The following is a 27,500-nucleotide window of genomic DNA, read 5'->3' on the forward strand; positions in this document are numbered from 1 at the left end:
GGAAAAACAACACAGACGGTGCATTCACTTGAAACTCGCCAGCCTCGTGGTGCATTTGAAGTTATTGTAAAATACCCTTTTCCCATCTGGTGCTCGTTTTTGTCGTTTACCAGCAATTTACTGGTGAAATAAGTAATTGTTATAAGAATAAAGAATAATAATTAATAAGATGACTGCCGAAGCAAAAGCCAATTTAACATTATGGCCCAGTGTTAAGTGACCTGAAGCATGTTGACCATTTTCATTCTCTACACAGTAAACTCCTCTCGTTAGCCACCACAACATCACATTTCTAAACATGATCAGTATTTTCTACATCTAATTACATCAATACAGCTCTTTCAATCAGTTAATTTGATTCAGTGGAATTAGAAGACAGTCAACCGTATCAAATGCATACTTAAAAATCATTAACAACGCATTACATTAGATTGCACTGTATCTAGGTTCAGTTTTCAATGATTCATCGACTGAGCTTGGCGGGTATAAAAGTTCTTTCATTTTCCAGACAGAATTATTACATTATTAATAAATCATTTAATTTTGACCATATGGCCTTAAACAAGCCGTTCTTTAATGTTGCCAACTGTCGTTTTGTGCTCCTTTTTTAATATTTTATATTATATACATTATAAATATATTAAATATATTTCGGTTCAGGCACCGTTTTAAAAGTATCGCTTTAGCACTGGTATCGTAAAAAACCCAAATGATACCCAACCCTAGTAAGAATACAAGAATCCAAGTGTTAAGCCAATCATAGGCATTCCTTCACTATCCTAGGAAATGCAAATTCGCACAAGGGACAAGGTTTGAGACCAAGGGGGTAACCTCCTATGGCGCCATGTTGATGCTACAAAGCGATCACCTCCCGTTAGCATCCCATTGACTGCCATTCATTTTGATGCTACCAAGCCATCACCCCCCGTTAGCATCCCATTGACTCCCATTCATTTTGACGTCACTTTGACAGAGAATAACTTTACATCTGAAGAGTTTAAAGACTCTATTTGTCCATTGTTTATTTCTAAAGAAACACGACAATGTATAAAAGGCTCCATTACCTTGTACCTCACGTTATGGCTCCGTAGCAGACGTTTTTATAAAAATAGGCTAACGATTGTGTCATAACCACGAGACTTACTGTCTCATAGTAGAGGAATTACCGTATAGTACAGGAGAAGCTCTCAGGCAGTTTGGACTTCCATTAGCTGTTTAAGTTTAATTACTAATGTTAACTATCATTTTAGTGATCAATAATTAGCCTGTGTCTATGTTATCTCCTTACATATACCTACGCTCTCCGTCTCTGCTAGATTGGGAATGATTGAGATTTCTCTTGGCACAGCTACCAGAAGACTTCCAACTTTCAGACAGGTTGCTCACGTCACATCTACGTCTTCAAGCTCAGTTGGAGGCTGCTCAGTAACGCTCAGCCATCACCGGAAAAGTGCTTCTAATATCCTTCACTGGTCTCCGTCCAGAGACACGGGATCTGGACAAACTGGGATCTGGATAAACAAAGATTAACTTGCAGTTTGTTAATGGGAATGTGATTTCTGTCCCTGCAGGAGAACAAGCAACAGCAACCCAGAAGGCGAACTGTTGCTAGGCGGAATTGACAAGTCGCTGTACAGTGGACCAATCAACTGGCTCCCAGTGACTGCTAAGGGATACTGGCAGATTAAGATGGACAGGTTTCTCACATCTTTTTAATATTGTAATTCTGTGTGATACATCATTAAAATTAATCAAATAGGAGTCCTGAATCTGTACTAACAAGAAGTGCTAATTTTCAAAATCATGATTTCTGTGTATGTTTCAGTGTCGCAGTGCAGGGTGTGACTTCTTTCTGTCCTCATGGTTGTCAGGCGATTGTCGATACTGGGACCTCCCTCATCACTGGACCGACCACTGACATCCTCAACCTCCAGCAGCTGATTGGAGCCACGCCCTCAAACATAGATGAGGTTAAACAAAATGTCATTGTATAATCTATAAATCTTATTAATAGATTACAAACGAGTAGACATTTCTGGAGAATACTTCAAGCGTAACTCTCGCCAAAATGCAACCTAGGGTCTTTTTGTGAATGTACAGGAGTCAAACTTTCGTTTAAAAGCATATTTAGGACGGAAGCACCACTTTTAAGATTGCCCGTATTCTCATTTTCGGTCAAATGGCCTTTTGAATGGGAGTCCTAGGGGCATTATTATGATAGCATCAAAATAGCTATTTTTAAACCACTAAGAAGGCTCGACACAACATGAGACTTTGCTCCCAGTATGACCAGGGGCTCTACACCTTAACAGAAGACTTGACAACATTGTTTGTGTTCACAGAGTTTACTAAAAAGAAAGGTTTTAACAACTCACGTTAGCTGTTGTTCTTCCGGTCTCCGTCTATCGAGCCAGTCAGAAATAGTCGAGGGAGGAGAGTAAAGATGGAAAGCTCCTAAAGCTTAGTTCCATATAAATGCACGGATAATTTGTTGTTTTGTCGTTAGTGAAACACAATATTGACTTTGTAGTTGAAAAAGGAGCCTCATATAAGAATGACATTTCCTCCTATGGAGTCCGTTCATTCACATTCGGAGATCGCCTATTTTTGACTGGGAAAGATGGACGGCGACCGGAAAAACCAATTGCTAAAGTGAGTTGTTCAAAACCTTTCTTTTTAGTAGGAAAGGTCAGAAAGGTTTTGAACAACTCACTTTAGCAATTGGTTTTTCCGGTCGCCGTCCATCTTTGTCAGTCAAAAATAGGCGATCTCTGAATGCGAAATGTCATTCTTATATGAGGCTCCTTTTTCAACTACAAAGGTCAATATTGTTTTTCACAAACGACAAAACAACAAATTATCCGTGCATTTATATGGAACTAAGCTTTAGGAGCTTTCCATCTTTACTCTCCTCCCTGTTACGTTGCATTCAGACATCGACTCTTTTTGACTGACAAAGATGGACGGCAACCAGAAAAACCAATTGCTAAAGTGAGTCGTTCAAAACCTTTCTTTTTAGTAAACTCTGTGTACACAAACAATGTTGTCAAGTCTTTCGTTAAGGTGTAGAGTCCCTGGTCATACTTGGAGCAAAAGTCTCATGTTGTGTCGAGCCTTCTTAGTGGTTTAAAAATAGATATTTTGAGGCTAGCATCAAAGTTCCCCTAGCACTCCCATTCAAAAGGCCATTTGACAGAAAAACGAGAATACGGGCAATCTTAAATGTGGCGTTTCCATCCTAATTATGCTTTTAAATGAAAGTTTGACTCGGGTACATTCACAAAAAGACCCTAGGTTGCATTTTGGCGCGAGTTACGCTTCAAAACTTAAAAATAGGAACAGTATCTAAACTGTATACTGCTTTTAGCTAAATTTGTTACATCATTCAGTTTAATTTGACTGTTCCCTTTTGTATGTGTTTCAGTACCTTATTGACTGTGCCAGGTTGTCTAGTTTACCTCATGTGACATTCGTCCTCGGAGGAATAGAGTACACGCTGACTGCTGAGCAATATGTTAGGAAGGTTTGTCAAATGTTTTGAATCCAATCTTTTGCTTCTTTAAATACAGGTTATATTCACCATTTGTCATTTGCTTGGTGGGTGGTGATGGCGCAGTGGATATGACACATGCCTTTGGTGTGGGAGTGGCAATTCCCACTGCGATACATCAACCAATGTGTCCCTGAGCAAGGCACTTAACCCATAGTTGCTCCAGAGGCGTGCAACCTTTGACATACGTAGCAATTGTAAGTCGCTTTGGATAAAGCGTCAGCTAAATGTAATAATGGTGGACCCATGCACTTTAGATGTTTCTATGTTTTGTATGTTTTTATATCTAACCCTGAGAGAAACATGACATGACAAATAAAAATGAACATAAATACACAGTTTGTTACTGAAATGTCTCTAAACATCTACAAAAGTCATGTCTCTGTCTGTCTTTCTGTCTCCAGGAGATGCTTGGCAACAGGGAGTTTTGTTTCAGTGGCTTCCAGGCCGTGGACATTTTTTCCGGTGATGGCCCCCTGTGGATTCTGGGAGATGTATTTCTTACGGAGTTTTACAGCATCTTTGACAGAGGAGAGGACCGTGTCGGCTTCGCCTCTGCTAGTCACCCAACCGAACCCTAACCCATCGGTTATCATTAGCTGACAATTATATCATCAATAAATACTGTTTAATTAAAATGACCATAACAGAATTTTGTAATTCTTACAAAGGCACAAATAGCACTCATTTGTAACTAGCTAGCAGCATTGTGCTTACGCTATACATCATTTACTGACCTATTTTGAAACTTTTTGTGAGAGTCTTGCAATCAGCGGTCCATTATCCGTGCTCAATCATAGACCATCATTAAAGGACAAATCCAGCGCAAAATTAACCTAGGGGTTAATAACATGTGTACCGAGTCGACCGTTCTCTGGGATATGTTTTCATGCTAATCGAATGTGACCAGTTTTAGCGCAAACCGCTAATTAGCTTATAACGCTAGTCGTCGGGGCAGAGGGTAAAGTAAAAATAAATCACTATTTCTATACAAATAACAAGGCTCAAAATAGCACCACACTTTGTAAGTGTACAGACAGTTTATTAAAAAAGATAGTTTAGAAAGACAGTACCGTTTACATATACAGGCGGGCGCCATCAGAAAATAAACTATCTGTACACTTACAGTTCTCAATGCTTCGGTTTACATGTAGGGACCCTCATTATGCTACCATGGAAGTGTGGTGCTATTTTGAGCCTTGTTAGTGGTGTAGAAATAGCTATTTCTTTTTACTTTCCTCGTGCCCCGACGACTAGCGTTATAAGCTGTTTGCGCTAAAACTGGTCCCATTCGATTAGCATGAAAACATATCCCGGTCGACTCGGTACACACGTGTTATTACCCCTAGGTTCATTTTGAGCTGGATTTGTCCTTTAAGGACAAACAACCACTATTGGCTGAACTGTTAAGTATGGCCCTGCTGACACCATTCTTCATGTTTGGTGACCCATTGACAAATCGGTCACGTTTCTTTGTTTTTTTTAAAGTACAGTTTTTAGTGATTCAGCAGCAGCAGCAACAGATACTGTATAATTCATAACTTCAGTTACATTTACAAAAACAGACAAACTGTTATCACATGAAGACAGAAGAGTTTGTGCTAGAAAATGTTCTAGAAACCTCTTAAGTCCAGTCAGTTGTCCTGAGTACTTGGATTTAATCAGCAGTCCCAACAGTTGAATGTTGGAACCAAAACGGAAGTCTGTTCAGCTGCAGTTCCTCTAATGGCCACCAGATGACATCCAAGAAAACGCTGACTGTATTGAACTGAGTGGGTAAACACTAGCCTGATGTCGTCATACTCAGATTCTAGTCAGAATATGAGTCTGATGCTGCTCCATTGGGCTGTGATTATGGGGCGTTTCAATCGAACCAATCAGAGCAACAGATAGACCTACAACCAATCAGAGCAACAGATAGCCCTACAACCAATCAGAGCAACAGATAGCCCTACAACCAATCAGAGCAACAGATAGACCTACAACCAATCAGAGCAACAGATAGACCTACAACCAATCAGAGCAACAGATAGACCTACAACCAATCAGAGCAACGGAGTATGTGATGTTGCAGAATCCCGTAGGAAGGACGGCAAAAAACATCTTTCCGATCGACAAATTCCTTGATCGCGGTTCTCTGCTCCTCTTTTAAAATGAATGCGCTGTCGATATCTTCTATAACAGACGCGATGGCGGAATCTACACATCTCAGTTCTCCAGCGGCAGCCATCTTTGTTGTAAACAAATTCAACCCAAGCGCTCTTTGGTGACGTGGTTGATTACGTTACTGTTGATCATCTGTTCATCATCGTATAAAGCCCGCTCTGACAATTTGATTGGTCCGAACAGCTCTGGTTCGAGCATAGTTGCTCCACAACAGATCAAGTCCAGACCGAACTTCCCGACCTCAAATGTTGTGGGGGGGGGCTAAGTTCGGCTGGCATCCAGGCTAGGTAAACACCCAACTTTTCTCCACAACAGGCTCAGCTCTTGGTGGCTAATTTCACTTCTTCTAATGTGCGTTGTTATTCTTCCATTCAGAAAATATTAAGGCATAAAATGTTTCTTGAATGTTTCGGCTTATTAAGCTAAGCCCAAGTGGTTGTTGCTTGCTCTTCCCATCTTTGCCCAAGTTGCCCATTTTCTGATCTAAAAGTTGATTACGAGTATTAGGATTCTTTTGTATCTTTTGTGTTTTTTGGTGTACCATCTTAGGGTTAGGGTGAGTGTTTATCTCCAGTGACTAAGCTGGCAACATGCAGTAAACCCAAACTTCAGTGTTCAAAACATCCCTTCAGAGGTTGGATATTTCTAAACAACTTTCCTCATGTGACTTCTCTTTTTGGGTACTGTTACCAGCTCTGAGATTGGCTCTATTTGGGCAGTATTATGTTACTTTATGAGTGGTTCTCATTTTTTCTCCAAGTTCTGCGTTTGGGAGTCCTGGTTTGTGATGTCTTCGCCGTTGTTGGTTCCTTCTTCCTCTTCCTCGTCCTTAGTCTCTGCCACTCCTTGGAAGTCGTGGTCGTACTCAAGGTCAGGGAGCTGCAGAGTGTCTGAAGGTGGACCGGGTGATCGTCGGGATTGGAAGCGAGCCAGGCCTCGTCTCCGCCTACCCAGGCCCTTGGGGCTTGGCAGGCTTCGGACCGATCCTTTCGATGACTGCCTGGAGAACTGGAGGGAGAACTGGCGCCCCCGTGGCCGGGTTGGTGGGTAATTTGCCCAGCGGAATTTCTTGGGTCCTAGCTGGGTGGGGGAACAACATATCGAGGAGCCAGTCCTGGAAATACATAGAATTAGTCAGACCATAACAACAAAGCTAAGACCGACTGGGGTTGCTAGTCATTTTGGTAATCCCATTATTTTAAAACAGCAGCATAATGGTTTCATTAAGGACAGAGTTGAACAAACAACGAGTGAAAAGGTGGTTTAATGGTTTCATTAAAGGACAATTCCAGCGCAAAATGAACCTAGGGGTTAATAACGTGTAGTTTAGAAAGACATTACCGTATAGAGGCAGGTGCCATCTTGGGAAAACAGTCATGACCAGTCGAACCATGAACACTGTGCAACCAGTAACCAGTAATATAGTTCAAGCACTGCGTTCGTGGTTCGACTGGTCATGACTGTTTTCCCAAGATGGCGCCTGCCTCTATACGTGAACGGTAATGTCTTTCTAAACTATCTTTTTAATAAACTGTCTGTACACTTACAAAGTTCTCAATGCTTCGGTTTAGGGATCCTCATTATGCTACCTTTGAAGTGTGGTGCTATTTTGAGCCTTGTTAGTGGTGTAGAAATAGCGATTTACCCTCTGCCCCGAAGGCTAGCGTTAGAAGCTAATGGGTAACTGGTTTGCACTAACTGGTTAGCTAATGGCTAACTGGTTTGCGCTAGCTTGTTTCAAGCTACAGACACATTCGATTAGCATGAAAACATGTCCCAGAGAACGATTGACTCGGTACACATTATGTTATTAACCCCTAGGTTCATTTTGCGCCGGAATTGTCCTTTAAGGACAGAGTTGGACAAACAATGAGGGGAAAGTCCGAAGTCATGACACTAAATTACCTCAGGGTATCTAAGCCTGGTGCTTCCTCAGTGGGGGAGGGATCTAGTCCATACTGAGGTTTTGCCGCTTCACCATTGCCAGAAGAATCCGTCTTGTGACAGACGTCACTGGACAACGGTGGACTTATGACGAGCTGGGGGAAAACAGCAAATGGTGAGCTTTCAGGGGATGGAGGGTTGCTGCTGACCTCCCTTAAGGTGGACAGGGTGTCCATAGCGGTGGAGCCATGGACACCAATGGCTCCATCCTCTGGACGTGGGTAAACCCTGGTTGGATTGACAGACGATAAAATGGATGTCAGACAGACCAACTGTTACAATTAGACACAGACAGTGCTAACCACTGAGCTATCCTGCTGCCCAATAACATTAGCCTCGTGAGACCGTCCTGATGTCGCGAGCTCCAGTTTTCCACTCACAGATCAGTCTGGCATCTTGAGACAGAGAAATTTGGAGCCGTTCGCCAAACGACCGACCAATCAGCGTTGGTTTTGAGGCGGGTTTAGGTGTGACGCAACAAGAAGCGACTGTTCAGTCTAAACAACGTGGCGGCTTCCACGGATGAGATGAGCGTAGCTATCGCGCAAGTTTTATCCGAATTAGAAAGTATTCCTTCATTGAAAGAAGAGCAAAAAACGGCACTGGAGACTTTTCTTGGAGGAAAAGATGTTTTTGCTCTTCTCCTGACTGGTTTCGGCAAGAGTTTGATATATCGTTGATCTGATTGGTTGATTTGGCCCGTCTATCACCAACATAGGTGGTGATAGACAGATGGTTTATCCAATCAGCTAACCAGGATTTTTGCCCCTTCCCAAAAGTTCTCCAACGGAAAGTTCCCAGATGGATATGGCGAGCAAATGTGAAGCAATCCATCTGGCGGAGTCAGGTTACAATAACATGCCAGCTGTAATTGAAATCAATATGGGTTCCTTTAGTACCTGAAGTCTGGGAAGAAGCTTCCTGTTGCGTCGCTGCTATGTCGTTTAAAGATGGGTTGAGGAGGTCGGAGGTCAGGAGGATCCTGGACGCTCAGCAACCGGCGGACTCGACCCAGAACCTGCAAACACCAAAAGATATGATGGTAGAAAAACAGGTAAACATTGAAGGCTGTTCTTCCATTCAAGACTCAAACAAACAATGATAAAGTAGGACCATGTGAAGAAAGAGCACATACCCCAAAGCCATACAAATATTATTTCATGACCATGTTTAGAAATGTGTAATCTGCTTATAGAGCCTGAGTTTTATCATTCTATTGTTATCTATGTCCACTAGTCATCTACATTCGGTTTCCTTTACATAATTCATTAAGGTGGCCTGGCAGTTATTTCATCAAAGAGTCTTATACTGTAGAATTTGTCCAGCAATAAATGGAAAAAAAGGCATTTATGGCATGTAAAAAATACTGGGATCATTCAAATATTTTATGCACAACCTGTAGGACAAAATCTGTGAGAATTAGAAACTACATAAATGATTGCAAAGAAATGACAAAGGATAAAGTGGCGCCTAAAAGTAATTTATTTATGTCTTCCTTGATTAATGGCCTAATGACATTTTCTATCATATGACACTGATATCTGTCAAGTAGTTTTTGTGATAACCTGCTTACTAGGGCTGCAACTAACAATTATTTTCATTGTCGATTAATCGATTAGTTGTTTAGTCTCTAAAATGGTGAAAAATGTGGATCAGTGTTTCCCAAAAAGTCCAAGATGTCGTCCTTAAAGTGGCCATATTATGCTCATTTTCAGGTTCATAATTGTATTTAGAGGTTGTACCAGAATAGGTTTACATGGTTTAATTTTCAGAAAACACCATATTTTTGTTGTACTGCACATTGCTGCAGCTCCTCTTTTCACCCTGTGTTCAGGTCTCTGTTTTAGCTACAGAGTGAGACCTCTCACTGCTGTAACATCTTTGTTGGCAGTCGCACATGCTCAGTAGCTAGGTAAGATCACATGCTCAGTAGCTAGGTAAGGATTACATGAGCAGCTAGCTGTTTCTCTAACTTCTGCCTGTACAAGGCAGGATTAGCCGAGACTTCTTCTAAACGAGGGCACACGTCCAACTTTGTGTGGAATACCTGCAGAACAGGGACATGCAAGTAGTTCTATACAATTTATTTTGTAGATTAGGGTGAATTTGTGTGCGTTGTAGCAGTGTTTTGCCATTGAGAACGAGCTAGCATGCTAACGGTTAGCCGCCTAGGCCCCTCGTTTCGGCTAGTGACGTGGAAAGCCGTGCAGATTTTGACCAGCTCACCCAGAGACTGAAGGCAGGACACATTCAGAAACCGTATGTCACTTTTTTCAAGTTTTATGCGTGTGGAAGCACCAGAGACACAAAATAACACCCCAAATCCCAGATTTTTTTCATAAATATGAGCACTTTAAATGTCTTGTTTTGTCCACAACTCCAAGATATTCAGTTTACTGTCACAGAGGAGAGAAGAAACTAGAATATATTCACATTTAAGAAGGTGGATAACAAGATGACTCAAACCGATTATCAAAATAGTTGGTGATTAATTATATAGTTGACAACTAATCGATTTATCCTTGCAGCTCTTCTGCTTAGCGACTGACAAAACATCATACAGGGATAAAATCAGAAGTATTAAAACAGGATGTATTACCGACTCTTGCCGCCAAGGCAAAACAGAGTCCTGATGCCGTGGACGGATGTCGCTAACGTCAGCCTCATCAAACTGCAGGATGTCAGAGAGTCTGGAAGAGACATAGGACAAAGGTTTTTCTCATTTTGCTGATGGATTCAACTTAAAAGTTTCCTGCAAACACATTCAAATTAAAACAGAAGTAAAAACACTGAATAGCTCCCTTTGTAACAACTAACCAGAGTTACATCATCAATGAGCAATCAATCAACCAATCAGCTTGCTCAGGGGAAATGTGTAGTACATAAAGTGTGTGTGTGTGTGTGTGTGTGTGTGTGTGTGTGTGTGTGTGTGTGTGGTGTGCTTGTTTTACTATATTCGTGGGGTCCAAAAACCGGGGAATAGAACAGTATACTTGTGGGGTCTGCACAGCTTTGTGGGGCCCAAAATGCTGGACCCCACAAGGTCTGTTTGAGAGTTAAGACTTGGTTTTAGGATTAGGGTTAGAATTAGGTTATGGTTAGGGTGAGGGTAAGGGTTAAGATTAGGCATTTAGTTGTGATGGTTAAGGTTAGGGTAAGGGGCTAGGGAATGCATTATGTCAATGACGGGTCCACACAAAGATAGTGAAACAAGCATGTGTGTATATGTGTGTGTGTAGTGTGTAATGTGTAGTATGTAGTGTGTGTGTGTGTGTGTGTGTGTGCATGCGTGCGTGCGTGCTTGCGTGCGTGCATGTGTGCGTGCGTGCTGACCCCATGTCGGTGGTGGAGCCGAGGAACGAAGGGATGCAGTAGTCGGCAGCAGCCAGCGTGTAGGGCGGGCGCGCCTCACAGTCGTTCCAGTACATGTCTTTGGTCATATGAGGCAGGTTCATGTGCATCTCATCTACAGCCAGCAGAGACACCTGGAGGGACAGGTAAACAGGAAGTGACCACAATGGACGGGTTTGAGTGGGGTGTCAGTTCAATGTTATAATATAACATGAGTCTGCGTCACATAACATCATGTACTGTGTTTTTAAAGATATTTTTTGAGGCATTTTAGCCTTTAATAGACAGGACAGCAGTAGACAGGAAAGGGGCGAGAGAGGGGGAAGACATGCAGCAGATGGCCACAGGTCGGACTTGAACCTGCTGCGTCAAGGACTGAGCCTCTGCATATGGGTGCCCGCTCTACCAGGTGAGCTACCCAGGCGCCCAAGGGTTTTTTAGCCTGTGTCTGAGCACTGTGATTGGCTGCTGACCTGAAGGTTCCTATCGATGATCCAGTTAACTTCAAAGTCATCATCGTCCTCTCCAAACGGGTTGATCAGCTGCTCCGCTACCTGACGACAAGGCACAAATCTGGAGTTCCGTCACACATATTTGAGAAGTGTTTTTTTTTAAAGACTTACGTCTTCAGTAGAAACCACTGTGCTTGTGGAAAGTATTGACATTGTGGGATTTGTTGACATGAAGGAATATATATATACAAATAGAGTGCTGCAAGGATTCACGTTACGTCAGTAAATACTCCACTTGTGAATTCTGAAGCTTAAGGAGATAGGAGAAAAAAAAACGCTCTAGGTTGTTTGCATTTCTTTAAACCAATCACAATCGTCTTGGGCGACGCTAAGCGCCAAACGGAGCAACGGTGGCTCTGCAAAATTGTCTCAGGAAGGACTTTGTTTTGGTGGAACATTTGCACCCCGCAAAAGAAAACGACACATACAATATCAAATGAAGTTAACTGTTAACACAATACAGTAATGTGAGCTATTTAAATTAGTGAATAAATGGTTAAACATCATTAGATCTTACCAGTGTATCTCTGTGTGTACTTCGTCCACAACAATCCCACCAATCGGTCCCAAAACCTCCCAGTTAGAGAGGAAATGCTGTAAACATATTCTTTGTAAATCTACAATCGTTCCCCGAAAAAACCAAGCAGGCCTGCCTTGTTGCTCCATCCAATTTTTCTTCAAAACTTGACATTTTCAGTGTTTGGCTTGCAAGCTCTAAGTTTGGTGTTGTTTTCCGAAGAGAACAGAGTTTGACAACGACAACGCACAGAGAGCGTAAGTGGGGGGAAAAGTCTGACATCCGGCGTGTGATGTCAGGCTTTATGAAAGCCTCACTGAAATGTACTTCCGTTAATCCAGACTAGGGCGGCGCTAATTTCAGAATTCGGCCTACAAACACTTTAGCCTGGCTCCGCCCTCCTACGTACTTCCGCTCAATTTTAATTTCCCTTCAGTACTGCGTCTGGGTTTGTGGTATATTCGTGGTTTTTCTCCGGCCAATTTTTTACCAGTCCAATCAGTGAACAGAGGGAGTAGCTGAGAACGATGACGTTGAGGTTGTGCGCTAGTTTGAGTTGTAGTTCCGTAATGGTGGCGGAGAAAGATGCGAGCGAAGCCATTCGGTCCGTTGTGGCAGCAACGCTGCCGAATATCCAGAAATTAAAGCCCGAGCAAGAACAATCTTTGCTGAGTTGTGTTGGTGGCCATGATGTTGAGGCCCTCCTCCCCACGGGGTTCAGGAACAGTTTAATTTTCCAGCTCGCTCCGTTAGTGGTGAAGGAGTTGGCTAAGGCTAACGCTAGCGATGCTAAGCCGACGTCACGACCAAACGTTAGCGATTGGTTGTGGCAAATCCAGAGTGGCTCTGGGCAGATCCAATAGTTTTAAACTTCAACAGAGTACCCGCCTTCAAGGAAGTTAACACTTGTCAATGGAGAGAGGCCAGACTCTCTGGACCAATGAAATGGACCAGAGTCTGATAGACCAGGCTAAGGACCAGAGTCTGGTAGGACCAGGCTAATGGACCAGAGTCTGGTAGGACCAGGCTAGAGTACCAGAGTCTGGTAGGACCAGGCTAATGTACCAGAGTCTGGTAGGACCAGGCTAATGGACCAGAGTCTGGTAGGACCAGGCTAATGGACCAGAGTCTGGTAGGACCAGGCTAGAGTACCAGAGTCTGGTAGGACCAGGCTAATGGACCAGAGTCTGGTAGGACCAGGCTAGTGGACCAGAGTCTGGTAGGACCAGGCTAACGGACCAGAGTCTGGTAGGACCAGGCTACAAAAACTTATCCTGTAAGGAAAAGTCATCGGTACCTTCAGCCAGCCGGAGTAGAAGAAGAACTGCAGCAGCGTGAAGACCGGCACGTAGAGGTCGAGGTCGTGACCGTGGTAACTCTGAGCAGGGTCGAGAAACTGACGGCCAATCAGACAAGCGAAGAAAAAAGTGTAGACGGCAAGAGTGACAACCTGAAGAGAGAGAGATCATAGAGGCTTTACTGTACATCCCTTTCCTCTCAGAGTGGGAGATTCAGTTTCAGTAATGATGGAAGAGAATGTGATAGGATTAGCTGCATCTGTTTCCTGCATCTGACAGATGGAATATATAATAAAGAGAGACAGGCCTGAGTGTAAACCAACGGGATGCCAACCCAGTCGTAGCCGAAAAGAGTCGCACACCAACTCCGGAACAGATTCATCTCCTAAAAGACAGACACAGATTCAACGGGCTGATCCCAGAACGGTCCCAGCCAGTCTTCTGGGAGTAAAGCTGGGTGTCACATTACCTACATGTCTGGTTTATGTGGTCCCAGACTAGCAATGATTTAGAGTCTCAAGTGGCATTTAATGTGTGCGGCTGCCTAAGTGCCATTTTCTCTTCGACAGGATCATTTGTAATGAGACACTTTCATGATTCATTTTTGTGTTTATGACACGCGAGAGGCCAAAAAGCTCTTATCTGACAGCATTAGTTACTTTTCAGATCCCAGTTTTTCACCCCCTTCCTGTCCAGTGAAAACCCACATATCTCCAGATGTGTTGATGTTGAATGTTTGTGATAAACTGAAGGATGACGTGTTTCTTTATGTGTTAAGAAAATATGGTTACACTTTACTTGAAGGTATCTACATAAGAGAGACATGACACTGTCATGAACGTGTCATAAATATTATAAACAAGTCAAAAACGTTTATGACATAACGCTTATTTTAGTAAAAGTCATTCGGTTTTTGTCATGACAAGTTATGGTTAGGGTTAGGGTTCATGTGTCATGACAGTGTCATGTCACTCTTATGTAGATACCTTCAAGTAAAGTGTAACCGAAAATTCTCCTACTTACGTTAAATAAAGTCTTTAAAAAGCCTCTTGGATCAGCTGGAAAATGCATCGTCACAGAGCTGAAAACAGGGCTGTTTTTCTGACACCATGAAAAGATTTTAAATGTTTTTAGAGATACGTGGTTGTCACAGGACAGCGAGGCTACAAACATATGATGGTCTTATAGAATATGATGCATTGCTGTAGATTAAACTACCCCAACAGTATATACAGGACTTAAAATTAGCACAACCTTAAACATCTACATACATACTTCTACGTAAAGTAGGCCTACCTTTTGTCAACAGGTCAAGTTTTATTATGCTTTACTTATTAGCTAGTTTACTTTTGGTACTGATTGCAGCCATAATGTTAATGTTTTCTAGCTAGCTTTAACAACACTTCTACGCTAATTTTTTCCTGCAACATTTTTCCTTCATCTGAAATAGTTTGTTTTGTCTGTCATGTTGGTGTGATCTTGTTTCCCTTTAAATGTCTAAACATTCATATTTCAGTCACTCCAGAAAAACGCAATTATGCAATCGCATAATTCAATGCATAATCAGCCAAAGTCTGCGCATTTTTTCAAATACGGCACACTTTTGCCGCATAAATTGCCAATTTCCGCGCAAAATATGCGGGGCTTGCATGATTTCATGCAAAAAAGTCACATATCTTAGCAGAAAGTTGAAAAATGTTGCGTTTACTTCACACAAGAGCAGCCATTTTCCCCTGTTGCCATGGGAACGTTATGAAGTGACGTAATTACGCGACGTGAACATCATCGAAAAGCTGCAAACCCCGCGATGAAACCACGATGAAACCGCAGTTTTTGCAAGTTCCCGCAATTTCATCGCGTAAAATTGCATAAATATCCCGCATATTCCATCGCATTTTTTAAGAAAACGTGCCGCATAATCAAGGATTTTTGCCCGCAACAATCACAAAAAAACTCTGCATTTTTCTGGAAGGACTGATATTTGAAGACAGAATATAAAATGTTAAGTGTCACATTGAGAATGTTCTGCAGGTCGATGCTGTCCTGAATGCGTCCTTCCTGTTTAGCTTTAGTCGCCAAGTTGGAGAACCAGACGACGGGAATCCAGTACTTCAGGTGAGGAGAACGGATGTTCTCAAACGCCTTCCTCTCCTCTGGAGTCATAAAACCTGCAGGTGGGCCGACAAAACCGGTATATGCAGTAGATATCAGTATATTATCTCATCCCTTATAAATGCTGCAGAGTTGTAGTTTAGTAGCAGTCTGTAATTGCTTCTCTATATAGAGTAGTTTTAATTTAAAGGTCCCATATCATGCTCATTTTCAAGCTCATACTTTGGTTTCTAGTAGTCATGTTTACATGCTTTAATGTTCAAAAAACACATTATATTTCTTATACTGTCTGTCTGAATATACCTGTATTCACCCTCTGTCTGAAACGCTCCGTTTCAGGGCCTGTCTCTTTAAGACACTCTAAAGAAAAAGCCCAGTCTGCTCTGATTGGTCAGAGTTTCCGGGTCTTCCACATCTGCGCTTTCAGAGTCTCTGCACCGTCATTTTAGCTGGGGAATGACTGTAACGACACTGTAGCGTCACTTTCTACCTATATATGTATAGTTTAGTATAGTATAGTTGTGACATCACAACGTTACAGAAGTCCTGACGGCTCGTATAACGGCACAGTTTCAGAACATTTCAGGGCTGTGTGCATTTCTCTGTGGATTGAGAGTATTGATACTTTCACAGTATTCATACAGCACCTTGATGAAGTTTGAAATTGTCATGTTAGCTTCTTGTGTTAGCTTCAGATTTCCTCCAATCAGATATGTTAGCTAGCTTTTAGCAACATGTTTTCCTGCAACATTTTTACTTCACAAAATGACCGAACCATATGTGGCTCCACTGTTGATTAAATTGATTCATGTTTATTTTCATTCATTGATTCATTTAATTTAGTTGAGTGTTTGTCCAACACATCAATCTTTCCACAAATTATGTGGCAGATAAATTAAAGAAAAGGTGTTTGCAAGATTAGGAATCTTAAAGTGCTAAAATTCCCACATCTATTTTTCCAATTACTTGTTTTTTTGCTCTAAAACTGATCAACCTAATGGAGGTCTTACAGACATTCGGATTGTGTCGCCGTTTGAGAGCTTTAAAAAACATGTTCATTATGATTAGCTCTAATCTCCTGCGGCTCTCAGGCTCTCTAATTGGCCGATAACGAGCCAATCCCCGGGGTCAGATCAGACGCTTACAGGAAGGAAGAGGAGCAGCCGGGAAGGAGCTGAACTCCATCTGACTTTTAATCATTTCAGTTTAGACACACTGACATATCACAGTTCAGTGACACAGAAAGCATAGATATATAAATACTGTATGCATTGTACACATGCTCTACACTTACAGCCTGTCAATGTGACAGTACTAATGAGGTAACCCAACACTCTGTCTGTCTGTCTCACTATCTGTCTGTCTGTCTGTCTGTCTCACTATCTGTGCGTCTGTCTCTGTCTGTCTGTGTCTGTATGTTGGCTTAATGTTTTTGGGACGCTCACCTGCCTCGACAACATGGTCTATGGTCGGGAAGCGTTTGCAGACAGCGGTGCTGACGGAGCGGAAGATGAGCAGCGATGTCAGGTTAACGTAACGTACTAATGTCCGGCGCAGCAGGCGGCCATATTCATCTTTACCCTGGACACAGCTGGAGGAAACACAATGGCATAGTCTAGTTTATTGTAGTGGGTGTACTACAATAGTCTCTCTGCATGATCCAAAGCGTTTGTTGAGTTTGCGGTAAGATTACTCAACCTGTCTTTGCGATAAACAAATAGCTAAAGTGAAAGTTTTGTCCCAAAACAATGTTGTTACGTATCATTGCACATTTTTAAGTGGGTATATGGAAATGCTGGAGCTTTCTTAGTGTGTATACGCCGTATACCTGCGTGTCACATAGACTACACCACTGGCATGAACGTGGAAATACTTGACGTAATCCTGAACTACCTACCAATGCAACAGATTCTCACTCCCATCTCGTGAAATACCGACGCTTGGTCAGGTGCCTTTGGCGCTGTTATTCACGCTAAAAGTCTCCTTCAGCGTCATATAACGCGCTTTATCTAAACACGCTTGGTCGGGACTATTGGCGTCCCTTTTGACGCAGTTATGTTAAGGAAAAGGTCGTGGGTGGGTTTACGTTTCCGTGACACGCGGGGAGAATGGGACAGTTAAATAAGAAAGTGACTTTAGGAAACGTGCCAGGCAGGACATGAACCCCGTTCTCCTGGGTGAAAGTCCTGTGTTTGACCCATCCACCACCCCGACCAACCTCCCTACGTGGAATTTCGGCTTTACATACTACTCGCTAAACCCTGTGTAGCTGCTGCTCTCCCCCGGTATTTTACGAGTTCGGAGAGAGAACGGGTTGACCAATGCAAGACCACGAAACAAGCTGCAATGTAACGTTAACGGGCAATTGCGCTTTGTCAGTTTGCATCCACTAAAAGTTCTGTTTTTGCCGCTGAAAGGCTCAGATTAGTATTCTAAGTGTCTGACAACATTATGGAAAATGGCGTGAAACAGCCCAGAAATCACCATCACTAAACTACACCAGACTCCGTTTACTAGATGGGTGTGTATGTTTTTTTTTAAACTTTAGGGAACAAACAGAGCAAACCTTCACGTTCTAGAAAGGGAACCTCCCCACTCCCTTGAACAATGAATGTCTTTGTACTTTATACCGTGAATTTTTGCACATCCCTGATCAATATTTTGCTACGTTCTCTGGTTTAGATATAAGGATGGAAAACGCTCCTGCAATCTTCTGAGTGACTTATTACGAGTGGAAAAACAACATGGGTGCAAAATACTGTCCCACTGAAGTCATTACAAACCATGTAAAAAGCCACGCTGGCAGAATAAACACCCAAATGTCATCATCTCAAATGAATAAATAACTCAAAATGTATATTTTCGTACAGAGAGTTTGATGTAAAGTTACCTGGAGATGAGGAACATGAGTCGGTCCGGCCAGGGCAGGTTAACAAACTGATTCCACCATCGATTCACCACCAGAGTCACATAAAAACCTAAAACACAAACACGGGAATATTCACTTTCATTTAGGGATGCACCGATCTGATACTGCATTGGATCGGTGCAGCACCTGAACAATCCTGGAAGTGGAACGTCGTGGATATAGACTAAACTTATACTGACTTAATAGCTCTAGATTTATTCAACTCAATTCAATGTTCTTATTCTTTATACCAGGGATGCACCGAATCCAGGATCCGGCTTTGGATTCGTAACATATTGGGCTTTTTGACAGGGTTCGGTTTCTGCCGAATTTTTTTCCACCGAACCGAACCCTACGCTTGGACTAGACGCTCTACGCTGGTCGACGTAATGACGCCGCCGTTGATTACGGGAAGGTGTTTACATAGGTGGAGCGTTCAATGCAGTAGGCTGTGAGAAAGTGAAAATGGAACTGGTGAGCAGAAAAAGTGTAGTTTGGCAGTACTTTCAGTCAGAAGAAGGCCATTCAAGTCCAGCTACATGTTCAATCTGCAATGCAGATTAGTCTGGTGGTGGCGAGGACCCTAAACTATACACAACATCACTGCTGTTACAACATGTGGTATCAAACATCTGGAAGAATACGAGTTGTGCATGAAGGAATCTACAGACAGCAGCCAGAATGCAGCAACTTCAGGTACGGCAAAGGAAGGACAGTCACGGCTAAAAACTGGTGTTAACCAGACAGCGCCTCTCCGGGACTCTCTGTCAGCCGTTCTCTCGGCCGGCCGGCTGCTGCTCGTTAGCTAACGTTAGCTTTCTAATTTCACCCACCCAACATGCCTTCATCATTCACTGGTTAGCGAACATTTGCCAAACAAAATTGTCACTCATCTGGCGATAGCGATGTGCTTTCCTACGATGGGAAAAGAGCGTGTGAATTTAACATTAAGTTATTATATTTAACTATTTTAGAGGCTGTGGACGTTGTTTAATTCATTAATGTGTTTACTGTGTTAATGGACTGAGGATGGGAGGAGGATTCGGTTTCGGATTCGGCAGAATTTTAACCAGTGGATTCGGTATTCGGCCGAACCCAAAAATCTGGATTCGGTGCATCCCTGCTTTATACAGACCGAACGACTGCACAGGTTCGATTGTGCAAGCCGCTCACAACAAGCCATAATTATGTTTCTTGTTAGGCAGCGACCTCTAGTCGTCGTAGTAATCTCGTGAGGAAGTAAGGTGAGGAAGTATAAAAGTGCCAAATTCCTTGTAAGGATGCAGGTTGGAGTGATGGATGGGTCAAACAAACGCAGGACTTTCACCCAGGAGGCCAGGGATCATGTCCAGTTTGAAAACCAAAAGTGAACTGTCACTTTTTGGGCTTAACCAAAGTCTTACGTGATGCAAAGATGCCACATGACATCCTCATTTTTAGTAGTTTCACGTGACTCATTTTTTAAGTTTTTAAGTATTTCCGTTTCACAACTTTAACTACGTGTTTAAAACTGTGCCCGTAATGTTAAATAGAACGGTCACATGATTACAATTTTCTCCACGGTCACATGTCTAACACGGCCAAATAGAAAAGTCATATATGTCGTTTTGGGAGTCATTGGCAAGCGAGCTATTCTGTCGTTTAGGTATGAGGACGTGTTGACCAGAGGGGGATAGATAGACTGTATAAGTGAAGCCAAAACATCTGGATGACCCCCGTAATAAGCCTCGCTCCCCTCCAGCAGATGGGACATGGCCCCAAACTAAAAAAATCAAAGTATACGTCACATAAATTGTTCCCAAAGATGGTCCCAGCCATTTCAGGTAGTTCTGATCATGCTGCTGTTTGTTCAAGTGTTTATTTTTCAAGTAAGTTTGGTTTTTATTAGTTAGTTGATGTTATAAAAACGAGGTGAAACGTCATTATTATTCACAGCATTTGTTACGTGTGAATGTAGTCCGTGTAAGCATGTTTATGTGCCTTCAATGTGATGTCTCTGTTTAGTTGTTGAGTGTCGAGCACAGCCAAATGAATTTACTTTGTTTTGATGTTGAGGGGACATTGGAAACACATGGATTGGTCCTACATGTCCTCTAACTGTGAGTCAGGGTGGACGTCAGATGCTTTTAGCTTTTCTCTGCTCTTTAATGATCTGTTTCCATTAGCAGCCTGCTAATGAGGCAACCTAACACTCCATTCATCTGTCTGTCTGTCTGTCTGTCTCACTATCTGTCTGTCTGTCTCACTGTCTGTCTGGGTGTCTGTCTGCACGTCTGTCTGTGTCTGTCTGTCTGTCTCACTATCTGTCTGTCTCACTGTATGTCTGTCTGGGTGTCTGTCTGTCTGCCTGTCTGTCCGTCTGTCTGCCCGTCTGTCTGCATGTCTGTGTGTGTCTGTCTGTCTGTCTGTCTGTCTCACTATCTGTCTGTCTGTCTCACTGTCTGTCTCACTGTCTGTCTGTCTGTCTGCACGTCTGTCTGCACGTCTGTGTGTCTGTCTGTCTGTCTGTCTGTCTGTCTGTCTCACTGTCTGTCTGTCTGTCTGTCTCACTGTCTGTCTGTCTCACTGTATGTCTGTCTGTCTGTCTGTCTGTCTCACTGTATGTCTGTCTGTCTGTCTGTCTGTCTCACTGTATGTCTGTCTGTCTGTCTGTCTCACTGTATGTCTGTCTGTCTGTCTGTCTGTCTGTCTGTCTCACTGTATGTATGTCTGTCTGTCTGTCTGTCTGTCTCACTGTATGTATGTCTGTCTGTCTGTCTGTCTGTCTCACTGTATGTCTGTCTGTCTGTCTGTATGTCTGTCTGTCTCACTGTATGTCTGTCTGTCTGTCTGTCTGTCTGTCTGTCTCACTGTATGTATGTCTGTCTGTCTGTATACAGCGAAGTATAGATAGCGAAGTAACGTCTGATTTTAACCGAAATCACCATTTTTTTCTAAACTTAACGAAGTTGTTTTCGTGCCTAAACATAACCAAACTAGAACCATTTCACAATGTTAAAGATCGCAACCTTTACGTTCAAAACCGCGACCATTATTGGTATTTTCTGCCACCGCTAGGGGGCGCTAATTTATGAAACGTTCCTGTGGGTCGTATTATAGGGTAGGAACAAACGACCCATATCATTGTATGGTTTGGAGGACTTGTTGACTACAATTATAAATCACTTATGTTATGTTGTAGTCTATCTGTGTCTCCAGGCAACTGTCAATTTTAGGAAAAAGATGGGAGAGCATTTCTTTAAACCAGTGTTTCTCAAATGGGGGTACGTGACAGACGAACGGACCAATCAGGAGTCAGCGATGTCTTCCTCACAGGACGGTCTGAAGGTTGAGATGAGACGCTGGTTTCTTCTGTTTTACACAATATTAATATCGAAAACAGCTGGAGCAACATGTGATCAAACACCTGGTGGACGGTCTGCAGTCTTCTTCACACTCAACTTTATTGACACAACGCTTTTATTTTGAAGTACAGTTTCCTACTGTAGTGTTCAGTGAAAACTTAAAAGAACATCTACAACTTCTGCCTTTTCTTCTGATGTTTCTAACGCTTTGTTCACACTCCCGACTTCTTTTGAAATATTAAAACTTTTTTCACAACTTTTATTTTGAAATATTACAACCTAGGGGTACTTTGGAGGACTGCAGGGGGTACGTGAGCTATTTAACAAAATGTTTAACAGTTACAAGACTGTTGTCATTGTTCCTCTTTATGGAGACTTTTTTTTTTCCTACCAAAACTGTGATATTTGTGTCTCCTTCTTTGGACCTAATCTTGCCTTCCTTCCTTCTACTGTCCTTCTACTTTTTACAAGTTTCTCGCTTTTTTCGAAGTTATGTCGCCTTGTCCCAGAAATGCCTGTTACTAACCTATCTCCGGGGAGTCCCTATGTTTCTTCTTCACCCAGAATATCGCCTTGGATTAGGGTGGCACCAAGACTTGGGTGCAGCTGTCGCTATGGACCTGCTACACCCCGCTACGCTCTGCGATTCCCCGCAGTGTCCGGCTGCATCCTGCTGCGTCCTGCCGCGTCCACCCATGCTCTGCTGTGCCACACCACACCCCATAACGCCCTGCTGTGCCCTACTATGACATGAACTACTACGACCACCATTGTAGTCACTGTCCCATTATCTTTATTATGGCTTTTATTGCCACTGTTCATCACACCCCCAACCGGCGCCATCAGACACCGCCTACCAAGAGTCTGGGTCTGCCGAGGCTTCTTCCTAAAAGGGAGTTTTTCCTCGCCACTGTCGCATTAGCCACTGCTAATGCTTGCTCTTGGGGGAATTACTGGAATAGTTGGGGCTTTGTAGATTATAGAGTGTGGTCTAGACCTACTCTATCTGTAAAGTGTTTCGAGATAACTCTTGTTATGATTTGATACTATAAAATAAATTGAATTGAATTGAATTGAATGTCACTGTTTTTGAAGTTTTTGATACTATTTTTGATCTATTCTTGCCTTACTTCCTTCCTTCTTTCTACCATCTTTTTCCAAGGTTTTGTCTTTTTTATTTTTATTTTTATTTAGGCTGTTGTTTAGTAAATCTATTGCTCACAGCGCTGTACTGTTCCTCTTTATATATATATATATATATATATATCTTTATATATATATTTTTTCTGCCAAAAATGATTAGCGCTGGTCAGGGGGTACTTGGCTTAAAGAAACAATTGAAAAAGGGGTACATTATTGAAAAAAGTTTGAGAACCACTGGTTTAAACCAATCACAATATTCATGTGCAGCACTAAGCTCCGGACGGAGCCACGGTGCCTCTGCTAAATAGTCTCAGGAAGGAACTTGTTTTGGTGGAACATGTGGACGTTCAAAAGTAGTTTTAGTCGTGCAACAGAAAACTCAGATTGGACAGATAGTCTAGCTAGCTGTCTGGATTTACCCTGCAGAGATCTGAGGAGCAGTTAACCATAGTCCTTTTACAACACAGAGAAAGCCCTATAGGTAACGGACATCTGGCCTAAATGAGCTACATCCCTAGCAATCCCAGAAGTGGAACATCGTGGATATAGACTAATTTGGTGCTGACAGCAAAAAATTACATTGAATACATGAATTGCAGTGCTTTATTTTGGTGATGCTGGTCCTGTAACAAGAGAGCTTCAGACAGTAAACAGAGAGACGTACCCAGAACGAAGGTGACGGGGATCTGCTCTGCGTATTTATCACAGTACATGGAAAGTTTCTCAAACAATCTCTTCTGTTGGTCGGAGAGGACGAGTCTGCACAGAGGACACAGAAGTAGATTTACTCAAGTGCTGTACTTTGAGGTACTTACAGTAAACTGTACTTGGTACTTGAGTACTTGAGGTACTTACTTTAACGGTCCAGTGTGTAGCGTGTTTAGTTGTTCATTATCAAAATCTGTGTTGCCCGTTCACAAACTTGTCCTTTTTCATGAATATTTACCACCACCATCAATTCCAAGTATTCCTATTGACTTGAAATTTTACATTTGTGTTTGCATGAACTGGGGTAGACGCTCCATATTCATGCTCCATCTTGAAATACGTTAGCCGGTAAGGGACATACAGGACATACTGCTCCACCTTTCATGTTTTCTCTCTCACATGATAAACTCACAGCTGCTGCTAACGCTGCTAACGGGTATCGTAGCTTCCCGGCCCCGGCAAGTTTGAAGAAGGAAACATGGAGGTGTATTCAAAATCCAAATTTCAGGAACAGGAGTCTTCTTCTTCTTCGCCCAGAAAAAGAAAAAGGAGATTGAAAAGAGCAAGAGACCGGCTTTTTGAAGCGTGAAGGCTACCGTAGCTGTAATACGTACTTTAAACTGCGTGGTGAGAGAGAGTTGATTGATATATATGATCTCAACGCTAGATGGGAAAAGTTCCCACACAGTGGACCTTTGAACATATATAGAGTGACTTTGGTTTGTGGGGATGGTACTGTGGTACGGCACTGTGCAAAACCAGCAGAACACTTTTACGTCATTTATTTACAGTGGTGCCTGACTTCCGGTCGGTGTCTCTGACTTCGAAGACAAGCGGCAAGACAATGAAGAGGCGAAGTCCCTCCTCTTCCGGTACCTCCGGTACCCCATGAGACCTTATTTCGGAAAGAATATGTACGGCTGTGAACGGGGAGAGACAAATAATTATTTGATCCTGTTTCTATTGAGCCATGAATTACACATATGATGTTCGTCAACTTAAAAGATAATATTGCAAGTCAAGAAAGTCTCAGTTTGTCGTAAAACTGTTGAAGTATAAGACTGTGAAAATACATAATTAGAAAGACTACCAACCCGTTCTCATTCCGAACTCGTAAAATAAGGACGTTTGGACAGTGGCTGTCAGCGTCTGATGTGACGAAAAAGGCGTCTTTCAGCGTGTTTGTGTAACGCACCGGGGAGAGCAGCAGTTAGAGAGGATTTAGAGAGTAGTATGTAAGGAGGTTGGTTGGGGGGGTGGATGGGTCAAACACAGGACTTTCACCCAGGAGAGCGGGGTTCGCGTCCCGCTTATCACGTTTGCTATAGTCGCTGTTTTCTTTCCTCCCGCGTGTCACAGAACCGTACGCCCACCCACGACCTTTTCCTTAACATAACTGCGTCAAAAGGGACGGCAATAGTCCCGACCAAGCACGTTAACTTATAGCGCTAAAGGAACGGCAATAGTCCCGACCAAGCGCATTTACTTATAGCGCTAAAGGGACGGCAATAGTCCCGACCAAGCGCATTTACTTATAGCGCTAAAGGGACGGCAATAGTCCCGACCAAGCGCATTTACTTATAGCGCTAAAGGGACGGCAATAGTCCCGACCAAGCGCGTTTACTTATAGCGCTAAAGGAACGGCAATAGTCCCGACCAAGCGCATTTACTTATAGCGCTAAAGGGACGGCAATAGTCCCGACCAAGCGCGTTTACTTAAAGCGCTAAAGGGACGGCAATAGTCCCGACCAAGCGCATTTACTTATAGCGCTAAAGGGACGGCAATAGTCCCGACCAAGCGCGTTTACTTATAGCGCTAAAGGAACGGCAATAGTCCCGACCAAGCGCATTTACTTAAAGCGCTAAAGGGACGGCAATAGTCACGACCAAGCACGTTTACTTATAGCGCTAAAGGGACGGCAATAGTCCCGACCAAGCGCGTTTACTTATAGCGCTAAAGGGACGGCAATAGTCCCGACCAAGCACGTTAACTTATAGCGCTAAAGGGACGGCAATAGTCCCGACCAAGCGCGTTTACTTATAGCGCTAAAGGGACGGCAATAGTCCCGACCAAGCACGTTTACTTATAGCGCTAAAGGAACGGCAATAGTCCCGACCAAGCACGTTTACTTATAGCGCTAAAGGAACGGCAATAGTCCCGACCAAGCACGTTAACTTATAGCGCTAAAGGGACGGCAATAGTCCCGACCAAGCGCGTTTACTTATAGCGCTAAAGGGACGGCAATAGTCCCGACCAAGCACGTTTACTTATAGCGCTAAAGGAACGGCAATAGTCCCGACCAAGCGCGTTTACTTCAAGCGCTAAAGGAGACTTTTAGCGTCAATAAGAACAACAAAGGCACCTGACCAAGCATCCATATTTTACGAGATGAGTGTGAGAACGTGTTGAGACTACACACTTCAAAGTGATGTCTTTTTGAAGCTACGATGTCTCTGTGTTTGGTACCGGAATGTAAAGTTTCTTACACAAGCAACAGGTCTTGCTCGTTCTTTCTCTTCTCGACTGATGAAAAAGACGCTGGATAAAACACATCAGGTAAGATAATGTTACATTAACGTGTGTTGAGGAACAGAGCTAAGCTAGCGAGCGAGGTTACGTATATTGTGTGAAACGAGAGATAGTTCACTGAGCGCTTTCACACAAAACTAAGTGGTACTCTGACAAACTACGGCTGGGCAATATTTCAATATTATATTGATATTGTGATATGATTTGATATTGGCAAGGTTGTAATATCGTAACATGGTAAGTTTAGTCTTTTCCTGGTTTTAAAGGCTGCATTACAGTAAAGTGATGTCATTTCCTGAACTTACCAGACTGTTCTAGCTGTTCTATTATTTGCCTTTAACCACTTAGTCATTATAACCACATTATGATGGTTATTTATCTAAAATCTAAATGTGGAAGGTATTTTGTGAAAGCACCAATAGTCAACACTACATTATCGTTGCAATATCGACATCGAGGTGTTTGGTCAAAAATATCATGATATTTGATTTTCTCTATATCGCCCAGCCCTACGACAAACTGAGACTTTCTTCACTTGCTAAACTATCTTTTAAATTGACAAACATCATATGTGTAATTCATGGCTCAGTTCAAACGGAATCAAAAAAATATTTGTCTCTCTCTGTTCACTACCGAACAGATTTTTTCTAAAATAAGGTCCCATGGTAGCCTGGTTGACAGCAGACCCAGTGCTTAATTTGTAAAGTTGGAGGTCCCGGAGCGCAGAGGGAGGGGTGGATCCAGGGACTCAAAACGGGGCTTGGAGGTAACGGAACCAAAACAGAAATTACACCTGCCTACGTAGCTTCTCTGACTCTGACTAAAAAAGCCTAAACAACGCTGTGTGTACATCAGGGCAATGTTTATTTTTATTTCAGAACGTGCCCTGCCTCGGTGCGAAATGTAAAAAAAAATTAAAAATACACCGCAACGATCGTTTTCACAAGCAGCAACTATCCATCGGACAATTAAAACATAAAACCCACCGTGGTCTCCACATTCTTGATCGGCAGAAACGATTTTTGCTGGTTTGGGATCCGACCGGCCAGAAGATTTGAAAAAGTTAAGAAAACTTTGTTGTCTTTTTGACATTTTTATGTAAGTGCAGCGCCGCGCTGTTGAAGTGCCGATCCCCTCCCTCCCTCCGTCCCTCTCCCCCCTCCGTCCCTCTCCCCCCTCTGTCTCCCCTCCCTCTGTGTCCTCTCCTCCCTCTGTCTCCCCTCCCTCCGTCCCTCTCCTCCCTCTGTCTCCTCTCCCCCCTCTGTCTCCCCCCCCTCCGTCCCTCTCCTCCCTCTGTCTCCTCCCCCCCCTCCGTCCCTCTCCCCCCTCTGTCTCCTCTCCCCCCTCTGTCTCCCCTCCCTCTGTCTCCTCTCCTCCCTCTGTCTCCCCTCCCTCCGTCCCTCTCCTCCCTCTGTCT

General features: G+C 43.0%; 2 protein-coding genes across 3 annotated transcripts in view; one reads left to right on the forward strand and one right to left on the reverse strand.

Moving 5' to 3' along the window:
- nots (nothepsin) overlaps positions 1-4,191 on the forward strand; it is a 12,415-nt gene extending 8,224 nt beyond the window's left edge. The window contains exons 6-9 of the mRNA XM_031302503.2: positions 1,572-1,697; positions 1,826-1,970; positions 3,425-3,523; positions 3,955-4,191. Of these exons, the coding sequence (XP_031158363.1) occupies positions 1,572-1,697; positions 1,826-1,970; positions 3,425-3,523; positions 3,955-4,131 (547 nt within the window). The 3' untranslated portion in view covers positions 4,132-4,191. The remainder of the gene's footprint in view (positions 1-1,571; positions 1,698-1,825; positions 1,971-3,424; positions 3,524-3,954) is intronic.
- A 1,736-nt stretch (positions 4,192-5,927) lies between these two features.
- LOC116052019 (bestrophin-3) overlaps positions 5,928-27,500 on the reverse strand; it is a 24,593-nt gene continuing 3,020 nt past the window's right edge. The window contains exons 3-14 of one of the 2 annotated variants that reach the window (XM_031302502.2): positions 23,510-23,604; positions 18,341-18,428; positions 16,896-17,041; positions 15,352-15,506; positions 13,646-13,723; positions 13,338-13,490; positions 11,485-11,565; positions 10,994-11,145; positions 10,260-10,350; positions 8,560-8,678; positions 7,622-7,888; positions 5,928-6,830 (exon numbers count right to left, since the gene is read on the reverse strand). In XM_031302502.2, coding sequence (XP_031158362.2) covers positions 6,461-6,830; positions 7,622-7,888; positions 8,560-8,678; positions 10,260-10,350; positions 10,994-11,145; positions 11,485-11,565; positions 13,338-13,490; positions 13,646-13,723; positions 15,352-15,506; positions 16,896-17,041; positions 18,341-18,428; positions 23,510-23,604 — 1,795 coding nt within the window. In that variant the 3' untranslated portion in view covers positions 5,928-6,460. Of the gene's footprint in view, positions 6,831-7,621; positions 7,889-8,559; positions 8,679-10,259; positions 10,351-10,993; positions 11,146-11,484; positions 11,566-13,337; positions 13,491-13,645; positions 13,724-15,351; positions 15,507-16,895; positions 17,042-18,340; positions 18,429-23,509; positions 23,605-27,500 lie in introns of those variants that run through there. The other variant, XM_035996242.1, reaches the window with a different exon arrangement.

This window comes from Sander lucioperca, chromosome 20 (genome assembly GCF_008315115.2).
Source record: "Sander lucioperca isolate FBNREF2018 chromosome 20, SLUC_FBN_1.2, whole genome shotgun sequence".
Lineage (NCBI taxonomy): Eukaryota > Metazoa > Chordata > Actinopteri > Perciformes > Percidae > Sander > Sander lucioperca.